The sequence below is a fragment of the Rana temporaria genome, chromosome 5 (assembly GCF_905171775.1).
Source record: "Rana temporaria chromosome 5, aRanTem1.1, whole genome shotgun sequence".
Classification (NCBI taxonomy): Eukaryota; Metazoa; Chordata; class Amphibia; order Anura; family Ranidae; genus Rana; species Rana temporaria.
Window position 1 is genome coordinate 142,681,575 of NC_053493.1, and position 15,820 is coordinate 142,697,394.

At 38.6% G+C, this 15,820-nt stretch overlaps 1 protein-coding gene across 1 annotated transcript in view; it reads right to left on the minus strand.

The window, feature by feature from the left end:
• Window positions 1-635: 635 nt before the first annotated feature.
• LOC120940378 (POU domain, class 6, transcription factor 2) overlaps window positions 636-15,820 on the minus strand; it is a 69,316-nt gene continuing 54,131 nt past the window's right edge. The window contains exons 4-5 of the mRNA XM_040353189.1: window positions 13,190-13,358; window positions 636-2,953 (exon numbers count right to left, since the gene is read on the minus strand). Of these exons, the coding sequence (XP_040209123.1) occupies window positions 2,449-2,953; window positions 13,190-13,358 (674 nt within the window). The 3' untranslated portion in view covers window positions 636-2,448. The remainder of the gene's footprint in view (window positions 2,954-13,189; window positions 13,359-15,820) is intronic.

Below are 15,820 nucleotides of genomic sequence, written 5' to 3' on the forward strand. Positions count from 1 at the left end.
GGCTTATGGTGTCTGTCAAATGTTCTAAGAAGATTTGACGGAGCAGCTAAACTGTACGACACTGCAATCATACATATCCGGTCGAATGTTCTGCCTACAAGCTATAGAAGAATTCTAATGTTGTATGACTAGTAATAATTATATTTATAAATTATTATTACTAGTCAACCAACATTTGAATTCTTCTATAGCCTATGGGAAGGGCATTTGATTGCAATTGCAGCATCGTACAGTTTTCGACCATGTGTATGTTTTTCGCTGCTTCGTCGAATCGTCGTCATTCATGTCGAATGGTCTACCCCAACACTGTTTTTATAATGTTGAATCTTTTCTCTCTGTGTCGAATCTTTCCTCTCTATGTAAAATAATCTTTGACTGATAGAGTTAAGGTTAGGCACATTCGACCACAGATTCGATAGACACAGATCACTATTGTCATAGTCATGTCGAATCTTCTATCTATATTGAACTGTTATAGCAACGAAAATTAAAATAAAGCATTTTTTCATGTCGGATGTTTCCGATTTCGGATTCTGCGCGTTCCTTTTCGTTTGTTAAAAAGATAACGAAAATACCCAAAATTTGGACGAAAATGCATTCGGACGAAAACAAATGCACATGTCTACTAGCTTTTGCACTTTCCAGTTTTAGTAAATCAACCCCAGTATGACAAACATGTGTCATGTCCTAAGCATGTCTTTTTACTGATAAATACCAGAAGAAACCTAAGAAAACCCTGAGGTTGGAACACTGAGCATGATTTGCTGAAGTTGAAAGGGCAGTGAAGTGATGTGTGAGGAAATTAGGGTGTCTTAGGCACAATTTACTATGAAGTAAAGTTGTGGACACTAAAAATTTTATAATGCAGGGTAATTGCAAAAAAAATAGAGCTTTTCATATTTGGATGTTCATTATACAACGTAAACACTAGCTCCTACTATAGTAATCTGGACAAACATCTCTTCACTTTATTTCACTGCACTTCACACTTCAGTGGGGGCTTCTTAAACATGGGATGCAGCATGCTTTTAGGTGAATTCAGATTATGTTTGAGATCAGCTTGAGATACTTTCACAGGTTCTTCAGGCTTCCTTCTGACCAACAATATAACTTCAAGTTACATCAAGCTAGGCCATGCTACTTATTCATTTCCATTGACTTGTATGGAAAGAAAAGCAGCTTTGACATAAACAAAAGCCCAAGTACACATGCCCTAAATCGAGCATCTTGTGGTATATTGTATGTCTCTATATATTTGATACACTTTGTAAAAGCATGATTCTCCTTATTACATCTCTGGCAAAGTTTGAATGTAGGGCTGTATCCTCTAGAGGTGCGTCACTAGTTAATATACTTACAAAATGTAAGTACAAGTACAAACGCAAAGTGTTTGAGTTAAAGTTTTGTTTTATGTTTTCTGTGCATCCATGCAATTAAATTGTTTAATGGCACAAAAAATAAAGTTGGTAAATGTTTTTGTGAAAAACTGGCACGTGAAAAAAAATATGTTTTGGTCACATTAATTCAACAATGCACATGATTTTAAGTAGCTGTAATTAACACGGTAATATTCCTTCAGCCCTCTATTTGGTATAATCCAGGAACTGCCTCGTACACCAGATTCTCAAAAATTTCTTTGGCTAAGAGACTTTGGAAAGAAAATACAGAAAATGGTTGCAGAACGCAGTTGTGCAAACCTTATTTCTTCTCTAAGGTTTTCATTCATACAACATACACCAACAAGGTGAACCTTATTTGGCACTGTATGACATGAATCAAATATAACTCAATCTTTACATGTGTCAGGATGGAACCCACATATCATAGCCGCCATGTGAATAAACTGTTTGTCCCTTATATAGTCAACAAATGTAACTTTACAGTTTCCACAAACAATATGTGAGTTAGTGTGAAAAAATGTTGTATGTGTTGCAATAAAACATAACTGAAAAAATACAAATTTTACTTTTTCTTACAGCAGACAGTGAACATGTGAAACAACTCATGATGCTTATTTTAGAGAAGTCCAACAATCTAGTTTTGCAACACCATTTTTCTGGCTTTGGTTCTTAGTGAAGATTTTCTAGTGAATGAGCACTTAAACCCTGAAAGTCTACAAATAATCCTCCAGGTGGCAGGCTTGTGTTTCTTTTTAGATAGATAAAAGATTCTCTTGGTTTTCAAACACTGTTCACATTGTCTTAATGTACAGAAAAACACAGTTATTTGGTTTTTGTGAAGTCCATAGAAAAAATGTTTTTGTCTTTTTTTCTGTTTAGGGCTACTAGCACATACACATACACACTTAGGTGCTGTGCATTGTATTTGGAAAACTCTTGAACACATGAATAAATTGTTCTGTCCACCTTTCTTTTTTTATTTTATTTTTTGTTTTGTTTACTTACAAGGCTGATGAACAGACATTTCAAAGAGTTCATTCTCAATGTTTTAGGAATTCTCTTCCATTGAATCTGTTAAGGATTCTATTGGAACTTCTGTGCCTGGTTCGTGTTGCTTTATTCGTTTTATTGTGTTCTTGAGGGCTTGCCGTTTGTTGCAGAACCACACTCGGACAACTTCACGGTCATAGTTCAGTTTCTCAGCAATCTCTGTCATTTCCTGTCCTGAAGGGTGTGTGTTCTTCTCAAAATGGGCATTCAAGATCTCCAGGGCCTGCGGAGTGAATGAAGTGCGCCTCTTGCGTTTTTTTGAAGGCTCGCTGCCGATAAATTCTGTGAGGTTCTGCATACCTGCTCGATGGCGGGCCTCAGCCTCGGCCATCCACCTCTCAAGGACAGGCTTTATCTTCTGGGCACTTTTTGGGGTGATGTCCAGCTTTTCAAACCTGGCAGGATACAAAAGGCCAGGGTTCAGTTTGGCTGTCAGACTGCTAGCTATAGTGTTCTCTTGGGCTTCCTGTGGTAGGAAAAAGTGGCTTCTCAGGATGGTGTGTCTGAGGGGAAAATTGAAAAAGAAGAGTCTTACACTGTTGCTCTGCCAGGGTGGGACTTCCTGCCTGCCTAACTACTGGACTGGCAGAGGTAGTTAACAAGGACAATATGCTTCATTATAATACATTAGCAGGCATGCATGATTTCAAAATGTCAAGCACATAAAGCTATAAACTGAACATTTACAGCTTGAACAAAAGAAAAAAAAATGGGAGTAGTAACACATTCATAAAATGCACACAACTATGCAGAAAATGTGTTTCCCTAATTGCATAATTTATTGTTGAAAACTATTTATAAAAATGAATGTGGTTAGTGAAAGACCATGCACTTATTTTTTTTAAAGGTTTGAAGGGTATTCCATTTCTATAGAAAAGCATGATTACATGCATTTGTGTGTGAAACATTTTTCTATACAAACTGAAGATTAGAAATGCACTTTATTTCATGAAAAATTATTTTGTTGAGTAGGGTGCTCTTTTATTTTAACAATTTTGGCCCTACTTCACCAGTAGATCAAAGGAGTGCGCTTTGTTTTGTGATGTTACTCCGTTGGTCCAAATTCTGGATTTATCTGGAGGGACTTTAATGTCAGTATCCACCCAGGTGCCTGACCCGCAGCTGGCTCAGGCTCTCAGCATGCTACTGAGAGCCTGAGCCAGCCAGTCCTGTCCCCTCCACAGCCCAGCACTCCAGTGAGTGCTGGAGTGGCAGAGCACCGAGACAGTGACTGACAGTCACTGTATCTCTGCTCACGGAAGACCAAGAGCTGGTCAATTAGTGGTCTTTGATTGCTCAGTCCTTGGTGTCGGAGGGCAGGGAACAGAGACAGATGTAGTATTGGATCAATGCTGCATGTATGGATGTTCATTTTTTTAAAACCCACATTTCTTTTTTTAAGGCAATAAACCACCCATGCTAGCACTGGCATAGACAGCCTTCTCATCTTGCCTGTCTGCTGGCTCAAAGCCACTACTCTGTCTATTCACTGCCCACCTATATGGTTTCACTGCAAAATAATGGCCATGGAGGATGATGGGAGAGAGCAAGAAGGAGCAACTAGAGTATTGTGTTGGAATTAGCAAAGATTTATTTTCTAGAAACTACCTTCATGCTTATGAAACCTCTGTGCATGAAAATTATTTGTCATCAGTGTCTAGTTAACCTGCCTGGCGGTGTTCCCGAGTCTGACTCGGGGTTGGATTTTCCTGCTGCGAGCGGTAACCCCGAGTCAGACTCGGGCTCGCCTCGCAGCATCCACAGACAGTGTTTACTTACCTTGTCCCTGGATCCAGCGATGCCACCGCGCTGTGTGAGCGAGCGGGACCTCGCTCGATTCACACAGCGTCCTCCTGTGCCGCCGATCTCCGTTCCCTGTGACGTTACGACGCACGGGGACGGAGAACGGCGCCAAATTCAAAAAAGTAAACAAACACATTACATACAGTATACTGTAATCTTATAGATTACAGTACTGTATGTAAAAAAAAACACACACCCCTTGTCCCTAGTGGTCTGCCCAGTGCCCTGCATGTACTTTTATAAAATAAAAACGTTTCTTTCTCCCTGCAAACTGTAGATTGTCCATAGCAACCAAAAGTGTCCCTTTATGTCAAAAATAGTTTTAGATCAGCTAAAAACAGCGATAAAAAATTATAATCACTTGCAGAATTGTGCGATAGCCATTTGTGGGGAAATTCGTCATAAAAAAATAATAATAATGACAGCGACAATTCTGCAACTGAGCAAATTTCAGTGATTTCGATTTGATTACATTATTGAATAATTTTTATTATAATTATATTATTATTTGTTATAATTATTTATAATTATTTATCATATTATAATTTATAATTTTGTTTTTAAAAAAATGTCATACCCGGGATGCCTATTAGAATCTTGTTTGGTCAGATTTAAGTGAGTTATTTCTAAAAATTACAGGCCTACAATATAAAACGCCAAATTTCCTTGCAAATAATGGTACCGCTTTCGGCATGTTTTTTCTGAAAGAATCATACCGCCAGGGAGGTTAAGGGTTCAGTGGGTGCAAGTTTTTATTTATTTTTTCCTCAGTGAAAAGCTGTCTTTTGTTAACCTAGCACAGTACATTATGTACCAATCTATCAAGAATTACCAAGATCTAAAATGTTTGTGTCTCTCTGAGATTTCAGTAATAAATGTTTTTGCAGTAGGAGGCCTTCTCTTATCGCTCTCCTAAAATAATTATTTTATATCAGAATACATTGTGGAATGTGAAATCATCACTTGGCTTTTGCATGCCTGTGGTTGTTGCTCAGAACTAGTAATTTTGGTCATGATAGCTTGTGTCTGGATTTCCTGAAAAATCTAAGAAGCTGGCACCCAGCTGAACTTGTCGATAACACCACATACTGTAATTCAAGTAACATTTTTATGCTGCGTTCACACGATCGGAATTTTCGACAACAAATGTTCAATGTGAGCTTTTGGTCGGATATTCCGACCGTGTGTATGCTCCATCAGACATTTGCTGTCGGAATTTCCAACAACAAATATTTGAGAGCTGGTTCTCAATTTTCCTGACAACAAAAGTTCTTGTCGAAATTCCAATCGTCTGTATGCAATTCCGACGCACAAAAATTCAACACATGCTTAGAATTAATTTGACGCATGCTCGGAATCACTGAACTTCATTTTTCTCGGCTCGTCGTAGTGTTGTTCGTGACCACGTTCTTAACGTTCAGAATTTCCGACAATATTTGTGTGACCATGTGTATGCAACACAAGTCGGAATGTCCGATCGTGTGTATGCGGCATTAGTCAAACTTTTTTTTAATGTAAAAAAAAATTTATAATAGTAATTTGAAAACCTCCGTTATAGAGTAAGCCTCTAAAAAAAAAAAAAGAGTACAACATAGTTGTGGAATAAATGCTTACAATAGCTTTGTAGTTGTTTGTAAGTCTGTTTACAGTTCACTTCAGCTGTATCTGTAAATTTCTCTGCTGACTTAAAGGGTCAGTTTGATTTCTTTTATGTGTGAATGAAGGACTCGCCACTGCAGTTGTTCTGTAGACCATCCATGAATGTGAACTAGCTATAGGTTTCTATGAATGTAATTTTTTACTTATTCTGTGTTTTTCCTAAATATGAAATCCAACATAACTTTTCATTTTAGTATTATGCCGCGTACAGACGGTCGTTTTTTTGTGATGAAAAAAACCACGTTTTAAATCATGAAATAAAACAACGTTTTTGAAACATCATTTTCAAAAACGAAGTTGCCTACACACCATCGTTTTTTCACAATGCTCTAGCAAAGCAAGGTTACGTTTCACCACTTTTTTCCATTGAAGCTCGCTTCATAACTAGCTTTTGGGCATGCGCGGGTTTAAAAACGTCGTTTTAAACGTCGTTTTTTGCTACACACGGTCAATTTCTGTGAAACAAAAAACGACGTTTTGAAAAACGACACAAAAAATTCAAGCATGTTCGAATTTTTTTGGGTCGTTTTTTTTAAGACATAAAACAACGTTTTGCCCCACACACGATCATTTTAAATGACGTTTTTTAAAACGTCGTTTTTTTTCATCACAAAAAACGACCGTCTGTACGCGGCATTATGGTATGACACATGCAAAGGTACACGACTGATATGATTTGTCATCAATTGTTTGGCTTATGTAGAAATGTAATGTGTGCTTGTTTATATATATATATATATATATATATATATATATATATACACATATATATATATATATATATATATATATATATATATATATATATATATATATATATATATATATATATATATATATATATATATATATATATATATATACACATATATATATATATATATATATATATATATATATATATATATATATATATATATATATATATATATATATATATATATATATATATATATATATATAAAATAAAAATACAGCTAGCATTTGACATTCTCAAAGGGGTTGATTTACTAAAGGCAAATAGGCTTTTTACTTTGCAAGGACATTTTACAAAGCTCTAGGGGAAGTGATGCCACGTACACATGACCGTTTTTCATGACGAGAAAAATTAAATTTTTTTAATTGGTCGTGTAAAGCGGACGTGTGTATGCTTCAACAAAAAATTATCAGTGGATGTCTCTGAAAAACTGTGCCACATCCAAATGATCAGTCAAGAAAAAAAGGGAGACCCCCTGGTGGACTTTGAAGGCACAAAACTATATATGTGTGTATGCTTCAGAGCATTTTTCTCGAGGAGTATACAAGGCAGGCTTGAGAGGAATCACGTCGAGAAAAACATTTTTTCCATGACATGAATAACGGTCGTGTGTATGCGGCATGATATGTCCCTTTGCGAAGTGAAACAACTATTTGACTTTAATAAATTAACCCCATAGTAGTACAACAAATTAGGACCTTTATTACATAAATTTGATTTAGATCCAACCATTCACATTCTTTTATAAGCCAAACCATTTCTCTATAAAGAGAAACTGTTTCTACCAACCTTCTATAAATGCTAGCTGTTTGGTTGTCATACTGGCCCTACTTAGCCAGTCCCTGATCTGTAATAATGGTGTGATGTATGATGTATTGAGACACAATTATTTATCTCTTGACAAAACCCCTTAGAAAATAAATGTACGCGACCTGGTCCGAAGCTCCGTGACCGCGGACGCGGGACCCGCAGACCCAATAACCGCCGGTGTCCTGCGATCGGTCACAGGAGCTGAAGAATTGGGAGAGGTGAGTGTAAACACACTTTCCCCATTCTTCACAGTGGCAGTGTCATTGATCGTCTGTTCCCTGATATAGGGAAAGACGATCAATGATGTCACAAGTCCAGCCCCGCCCCCCTACAGTTAGAAACACATATGAGGTCACACTTAACCCCCTAGTGGTTAACTCCTAAACTGCAATTGTCATTTTCACAGTAATCAATGCATTTTTATAGGACTGTTTGCTGTAAAAATGACAATGGTCCCAAAAATGTGTCAAAATTGTCAGATGTGTCTGCCATAATGTCGCAGTCACGAAAAAAATCGCTGATCGCGGCCATTAGTAGTAAAAACAAAATTATTAATAAAAATGCCATAAAACTATCCCCTATTTTGTAAGCGCTATAAATTTTGCTCAAACCAATCGTTAAACGCTTATTGTGATTTTTCCCAAAAATAGATAGAAGAATACGTATCGGCCTAAACTGAGGAAAAAAAAAAATGTTATATCTTTTTTGGGGATATTTTTTATAGCAAAAAGTAAAAAATATTGAATTTTTTTCAAAATTGACGCTTTATTTTTGTTTATAGCGCAAAAAATAAAAACCGCAGAGGCGATCAAATACCACCAAAAGAAAGCTCTATTTGTGGGAAAAAAGGACGCCAATTTTGTTTGGGAGCCACGTCGCACGACCGCGCAATTGTCAGTTAAAGCGACGCAGTGCCGAATCGCAAAAAGTGGCAAGGTCCCTAACCTGCATATTGGTCCGGGTCTTAAGTGGTTAATATGATGTTCAATTCCATCTTGTTATTTCAAGTTATTGTCCTCATTCCTCTTTGCATACTATGCTAAATTAATAGATAATCTTCATATTAAAGTGATTGTAAAGCTTAATTTTGTTTTAAAATAACAAACGTCATACTTACCCGCTATGTGCAATTGTTTTGCACAGAGCAGCCCCAAACTTACTCTTCTGGGGTCCCCACCCAGAGCTTTGGGCTCCTTTTCTTCTTCTTCGTCTTGCCCCATAGCAAACTGCTTGCTATGAATGAATGACTTGTATAGCGCAACTCATGCGAACTGAATCGCCTCTGGGCGCTTTTTCCAGCCAGAGTCTGCTTGGTTGGTGCGGTCATTTTACCCCGTAGGATCGTGACACGCTTGGGATACACAGTCATACACACATATATACACTGGGCCAATTTGGACAGGATCCAATTTACCTACCAGCATGCCTTTGGAGTGTGGGAGGAAACCGGAGTACCCGGAGGAAACCCACGCATGCACAGGGAGAACATGCAAACTCCAGGCAGATGGTGTCGTGGTCAGGATTCGAACCAGTGACCCTTTTGCTGCTAGGCAAAAGTGCTACTCACTGCACCACTGTGCTGCCCCTATGGGGGCAGACGTGCAGGCCCCCGATTCTGAGCTGGGCGATGTGTGTCCATAGACAGCACTAACAGCAGCAGTATCCAATGGCTCTTACTGCTGCCAAGTCTAATGTGGGAGGAGAGAGAGGAGAAAGGCTGCTTCACAAGGGCACAGCGCATGATTGAGATTGGGCTCAGGTAAATGTTTATGGGTGGGTGGGGGGAGCAAATTAAATGTATGTCCTTTTTTTCCTACAAATAGAGCTTTCTTTTGGTGGTATTTGATCACCTCTGCGGATTTTATTTTTTGTGATGTAAACAAGAAAAGAGCGACAATTTTGAAAAAAATGTTCTGCTATAAAATGTATCCAATAAATATAAATAAAAAAATCAGATTTCCTCATCAATTTAGGCCAATACGTAAATATATTTGGTAAAAAAATATCCCAATAAGCGTATATTGATTGTTTTGCAAATGGAATATTTTTATGGCATTTTTTTTTTTTACTAGTAATGGTGGCAATCAGCAATTTTTAGCAGGACTGTGACATTGCGGTGGATGAATCGGACACCTAACTGACACTTTTTTGGTACCAGTGATCAGTGCTAAAAATATCTACTGTTACTGTATTAATGACAATGGCATGGAAGGGGTTAGCATCAGGGGCGATCAAAAGGTGTGCTTCTAACTGGTGCTTACTAACTGTGTTAGAGATGGTATGACTGGATGAAGACAGAGATCTGTGTTCCTGCTTAGCAGGAACACAAGATCACCATCTTCATCATTGTCAGAATGACGATCTGCTTTCTTTAAATAGGCAGATCACAGTTCTGCCTCTCTGGGGAATGATCGCAGGTGGCCGGCGGACATTGGGCATCCCTTGTGTCCAATCAGCGTGCGATCGTGCCTCCAAAAGCGTATGCATGCCACCCAGTGGCTATTGCACGAAATGATGTACAGGTACGTGCTTTCACGCAATAGAACCAACCTGCCGCAGTAAATATGTTAAGTGGTTGGCAAGTAGTTAAAGTCTAAAAACATTTCATCCCTGAGAATTTTCAATTAGTAAGGGACCAAGACTCATGCACCCTACAGGTTAAAGATAATAGCCCGGATTCAGAAAGAATTTACGTTGGCATATCTATTGATACGCCGCGTAAATTCTAGGATGCGCCAGTGTATCTTCTTTCTGTATTCAGAAAGCAAGATACGCCAAAATTTGGCTAAGATACGACTGACGTAAGTCTCTTACGCTGTCGTATCTTAGTTGCATATTTACGCTGGCCGCTAGGTGGCGCTTCTGTAGATTTACGCGTAGAATATGTGAATTAGGTAGATACGGCGATTAAAAAACGTACGTGCGCCCGGCGCATTTTTTATGTCGTTTACGTAAGGCTTTTTCCGGCATAGCCAATGTTAGGTATGGACGTCGGGCCAGCGTAGAATTTTGCGTTGTTTGCGTAAGTCGTCCGTGAATGGGCGTAAGTTACGTTCACATCGAAACCAATGAGGCTTTGTGGCGTAATTTATAGCATGCACACTGGGATACGTCCATGGACGGCGCATGCGCCATTAGTAAAAAACGTCATTTACGTGGGGTCACCATTCATTGACATACAACACGCCCACTGCCTGCATAATTTGTATTACGCGGACCTACGCCGGACCACATACGCTACGCCACCGTAACTTAGGGTGCAGGTTCTTTCTGAATACAGAACCTGCCTCACTAATTTACGGCGGCATAGCGTATCTGAGATACGCTACGCCTGCACAAAGTTACGCCGGGCTTTCTGAATCCGGGCCTATATGTGTTAATGTAAATTGCATGTGTATTCATGAAAAAGACACACTATTTTGTAAGTAATAATTTAACATATTAAATCATGTTTTAGAAAAGGAAAAAAATAGCAATCACATTCTAGAATCACTTGCTTAATATTTAAAGTCATTGAGCTTAGGTTTTATTATTAGTGCTTAAACTATGTAAAATAAAATCTGCTAAATCATTACTAGGGAGGTAGTATTTAGATCATTGGTGTTCCCGATCTATGTTGATTCTTCACTACGTGATATTTGCTATAACAATATACAAGTCATGAAACAAATTTCCCAGCAGTGGTATCCTTGTATAGACTGAATAAAGGTTATTTTCTACAGGGAGGTATCTTATAAGAAAAAACAGTAGGGGATGCCATAGAAGTGAGAGGATCCTATGGAGCTTTTTGTATTTAACAACAATCAATGGGTTTTATGGAAAATCATTGAAAAAAATGTGAGCTGCAAGCTCACTACCCCATACTGATGTTATTTATAACCTTATTCTTAAACTGCGGGAAAAGTACACTTCTGTTCTACAGGGAATACATTAAAAATCTAAAGAGCGGATAAAGAGATGGAGCATTTCACGGATCACCAAGAACAAAATCCACTTAAATGAGCTGAGATTTGGTTGGCTTTTTGTGGAAGACTCCAAGGTCTTTAGAAACAATGAAAAGCTCTTGGAAGTATATATTGTTTTACTCATAAAGTTTATTGCAACAATGTATTGTAGGATATATAGACAGAATATGATCAATACACATGTTAAGATTTGGGATATTCATAGTCCTAGTAAACCAGAACTGCTATGGGGTTCAATAACACATTTATGTGTCTCAAAGAAGAATGCTGATATTATTTACTAAAGGGTTACCTTTTATACTAGAAAGTGTGTCCTTTGCTTCTATAATAGAAATATCTTCAATATTTAGTTATTTAGATATTGAGTTTAGTTCACCAGGGTTGTTATTATAAGTTGTAGACCTCCAAGATGTTCATAGGCAATAATCAATGTTTTAGAGAGGGTTAATTACCAGCACATTGGGGGTGATTTACTAAAGGCAAATAGGCTCTTATGCTTGGAAAGAACGTCAGATTTCCCCCAGAGCTTATAGAATGCAATGAAATTTTATTTTGCAAAGAATATCCGATAGGGTGCAAGGAAAAAAAAAAGGACACAATTTTTGCTTGCATATAAATTAGATAATACAATTCAGCAGAGATCCACATCATCCACTAAGCTTCTGGGAAAAATACCCTTGCAAAATTCAACTTCCATAGGAAAGTAAACAGTCTATTTGCCCTGTGCACACTTACATAAGAAAGGTGTCAGTTGTTCATACTTACTATGGGGTTGATTTACTAAAGACAAATAGGCTTTGCAAGGGAAGCATCACTTTCCCCAGTGCTTAGTGGATTTGGTGAATCCCCAATCACATGCAAGGAAAATAAAAAACAAAACAAAACAAAAAAACAACAGAATTATTGATTATATATGGTTGTATGATGGTAGTCAGTAGAGCTTTACCCTATTCACTAAGCTTTTTGTAAAATTCACTTGCAAAATGCAACTTCCCTAGGAAAGTGAACAGTCTATTTGCCTTTAGTATATTATTCCAAAATCACCTGAACTGAATAGAAAAATACTGTTCAGTGCAAATTTTTCAGTTTGCAATTTTAATGTAAAATAAATAATTTCTGATAAAAGTACTTCACGTTGCCAAACTATACAGTAATATCATAATGTGATAGTATGCATCACATACTGGCACATTATGAAATGCTTACCTTAGAACGAAGACCTTCAGCAGTGCGCTGTCACCGCCAGCATGGCTTCAATTTTCACCCGGTCTTCCTTCCAGGTTCCGGCAGGTTGAAAGGCTGAGCCATGGTGACGTCAATCTTGAGCATGCTCATGGGAGTCAGCGCTCTAAAGGAATGGCACACATATGCCATTCCTTCATAGTGCATGCGCTAGTGACATCACCGGCTGCCAATAGAAAAAAATATCTCCTGAACGGTGTGTGTTTAGGAGATATTCATTTTACCTACAGTTAAGCTTTATTAAACGCTTATCTGTAGGTAAAAATCTAAAGGAAAGACTTTACTACTGCTTTAAGTATATGCTTTTTATTCTAGTATGAAAAGTGTAACTATAGTACTGTATGGCCTTTTTGACAGATAACAGGTCATGAATATTATCGGAACAGTTCTTATTCAAAAGAAGAAATATCATTTTCTGTAAGGTAATACATGCAGAACTAATAAACATTCATGCAGCAAATGGAAAACTGATGAGGAGTGAAGCCGATCTAGCAAGTCCTTACCTACAGATTGCAGATTGACTATAGGCTGGACCCTCTGTTGCACTCAAAGCCTGTCCCACTTGTGTTTGTGTCAGACCAAGGGAAAGACGTCGTATTTTAAATGCTTTAGCAAACTCTCTTATTTCTTCCAGATTTACTCCATCAACTTCAGTACTGGCTGTCTGTGGATCTTAAAAAAAAAAGATAGAGGGGCCATTTATTAAAAAAAAACTGAAATGTATTTTGGTGCATTACTAACACTTATATGTATAGTTTCTCATATGGTAAATAACGATATCTCCAGGTGCTTCTATTTTTCAAAAAAACAACTTTCCATTGTTGCTTAAAAATTGTGCCCTTAAATGTAATTGCTAGAATGACAACAAATTAATTGATTATACAATAATGTGTAATTTCAAGAGCAAATGAATGTTAATACATTTTGGAATTTTCTACTTGCAGTTTCTATTTTAATGTTATCAGTTTCCAGATAAAACAGAGCACTTGCCACATTATATGTTCTTATTGAGTACATCTTTCAGCGAAGAGACACAAGCAGCCAACGCAGCTTGTGTCTCTAATTGTAGATACATACTAGGTGAGGAAGATCCCTTTGGTGCAAGATAATGCTGTCAATTTAAGACTTATCAAGGGAAATAACATAGCTGCTGGAAGCCAAAAGTATTTTTTTCCAGTAACTGATCCTTGACTAGGAAATATATTTTTGTAATGGTTCATAAATGTATGGCAAGCACCGGTTTCAGACAGTTAAGCATGCTATTGAAATGCATTACAGTGAACTGTATTACCTGCAAAATTATTATTATTTTTTCCCATTGTTTGAGTCAGTCTTGTGATCCAGACACCTGTACCAGAAATCTTTACAATTTTTTTGGACCTTCATTGTTGTTAATCAGTGCAATTTGGTCCAAGATACATTCCTCAGCTTGGTAATTAGATGGTGAAGGAGCAGCAGCATGTTGATAATCAGTCACCATGCTCATTCTGTTATCTTGTTATGTCAGCAAGTCCCTGTGTTAGGTTGACAGTTCTGTGTTCTGTGCGTTAGATTGCAGTAAAGTCTGAAGCCTCGTACACACGATTGAGGAACTCGACGGGCGAAACACATCGTTTTCCTCGTCGAGTTCCTTGTTAGGCTGTCGAGGAACTCGACAAGGCAAGTTTCTCCATTCCCGTCGAGGAAAAAGAAGACATGCTCTCTTTTTGGCTCGACAGGATCCTCGACAGTTTCCTCGTTGAAAAATGTACACACGACCGGTTTACTCGGCAAAAAAAAAATCACAGCAATTTTCTTGCTGGTTTTTGCCGAGAAACTCGGTCGTGTGTACGAGGCCTGATTGGTTCGTAGTGCTGAACATCCATCTCTAAGTATTAAAACTGCTGTTCTCGGCATTAGGCCGGGTACTAACGAGTAAACATGTACGATGAAACCGGTCCGTCGGACCGTTTTCACCGTACATGTCTGCCAGAGGGCTTCTGTACGATGGCTGTACTAACCATCGTACAGAAGTCCGCGTGTAAACAATACGCGGGGCGTGTGCACGTCGTCGCCGCGACAATGACGCGGCGATGACGCGGCGACGTGGTCGGGCCTGCCATTTAAAGGCTTCCACGCATGCGTCAAAGTCATTCGACGCATGCGAGGGACGGCGGGCGCTCTGACATGTACGGTAGGTCTGTACTGACGACCGTACATGTCCGAGCGGGCAGGATTCCAGCGGACGGTTTTAAAACACGTCCAGGAATATTTGTCTGCTGGGAAAAGGCCCGGCGGGCAAATGTTTGCTGGAATTCGGCCCGCTCGCGCCTACACACGACCAAACATGTATGCTGAAACTGGTCCGCGGACCAGTTTCAGCATACATGTTTGGTCGTGTGTACGGGGCCTTAGAAATACAATCTAGCTACTTACACTAGTTGCACTTTAGAATACACTTAAATATTTTATAATCAGTAGAGAACTACGTAAATTGTTTTATATATCTGCTTGGATTTTAGTTTTAAAGTGTAAAGTGTCAGCCAGTCAAAATATGTACGTATATGGACCATATTTATAAAGCAGTGACATTTACCAGACAATCACTACAGGTGAATCTTCCTCTGCATGTTTTTAAAGCGGTTGTATACCCGCAATAATTTTTTTTATTTTTTTTACACCTGCAAGGCAAAAGGCATAATGAGCTAGTATGCACCGCATACTAGCTCATTATGAAATGCTTACCTTGGAACAAGGTGTAGAGAACTTACCTGGTCCACGCCGAGCAAGATGTCATCTTGCCTCGGCGTGTGTTCTGGGGATATCGCCACTCCTGCGCTGTGATTGGCTGGAGCGGCAATGTCGTCACTCCCCGCATGCGCGTGGGAGACTTCATTCCGGCAAGGTCCGGCGGCTGCCGGCCCTTTAGCCGAGGGTCCCTGCTGCGCATGCGCCTCTGCAATCAGCGGCGCTTTTCGAGGGGTACGGTTTAGGAGATATTCTTTATACCTACAGGTAAGCCTTATTATAGGCTTACCTATAGGTAAAAGTGGTAGTATAGAGTTTACTACCACTTTAACTTGCAGTGATTGATTCACATGCAGTGAATGTTTAGTAATTTTAACATTCAACGCTTTATAAATATGCCCCTTGGT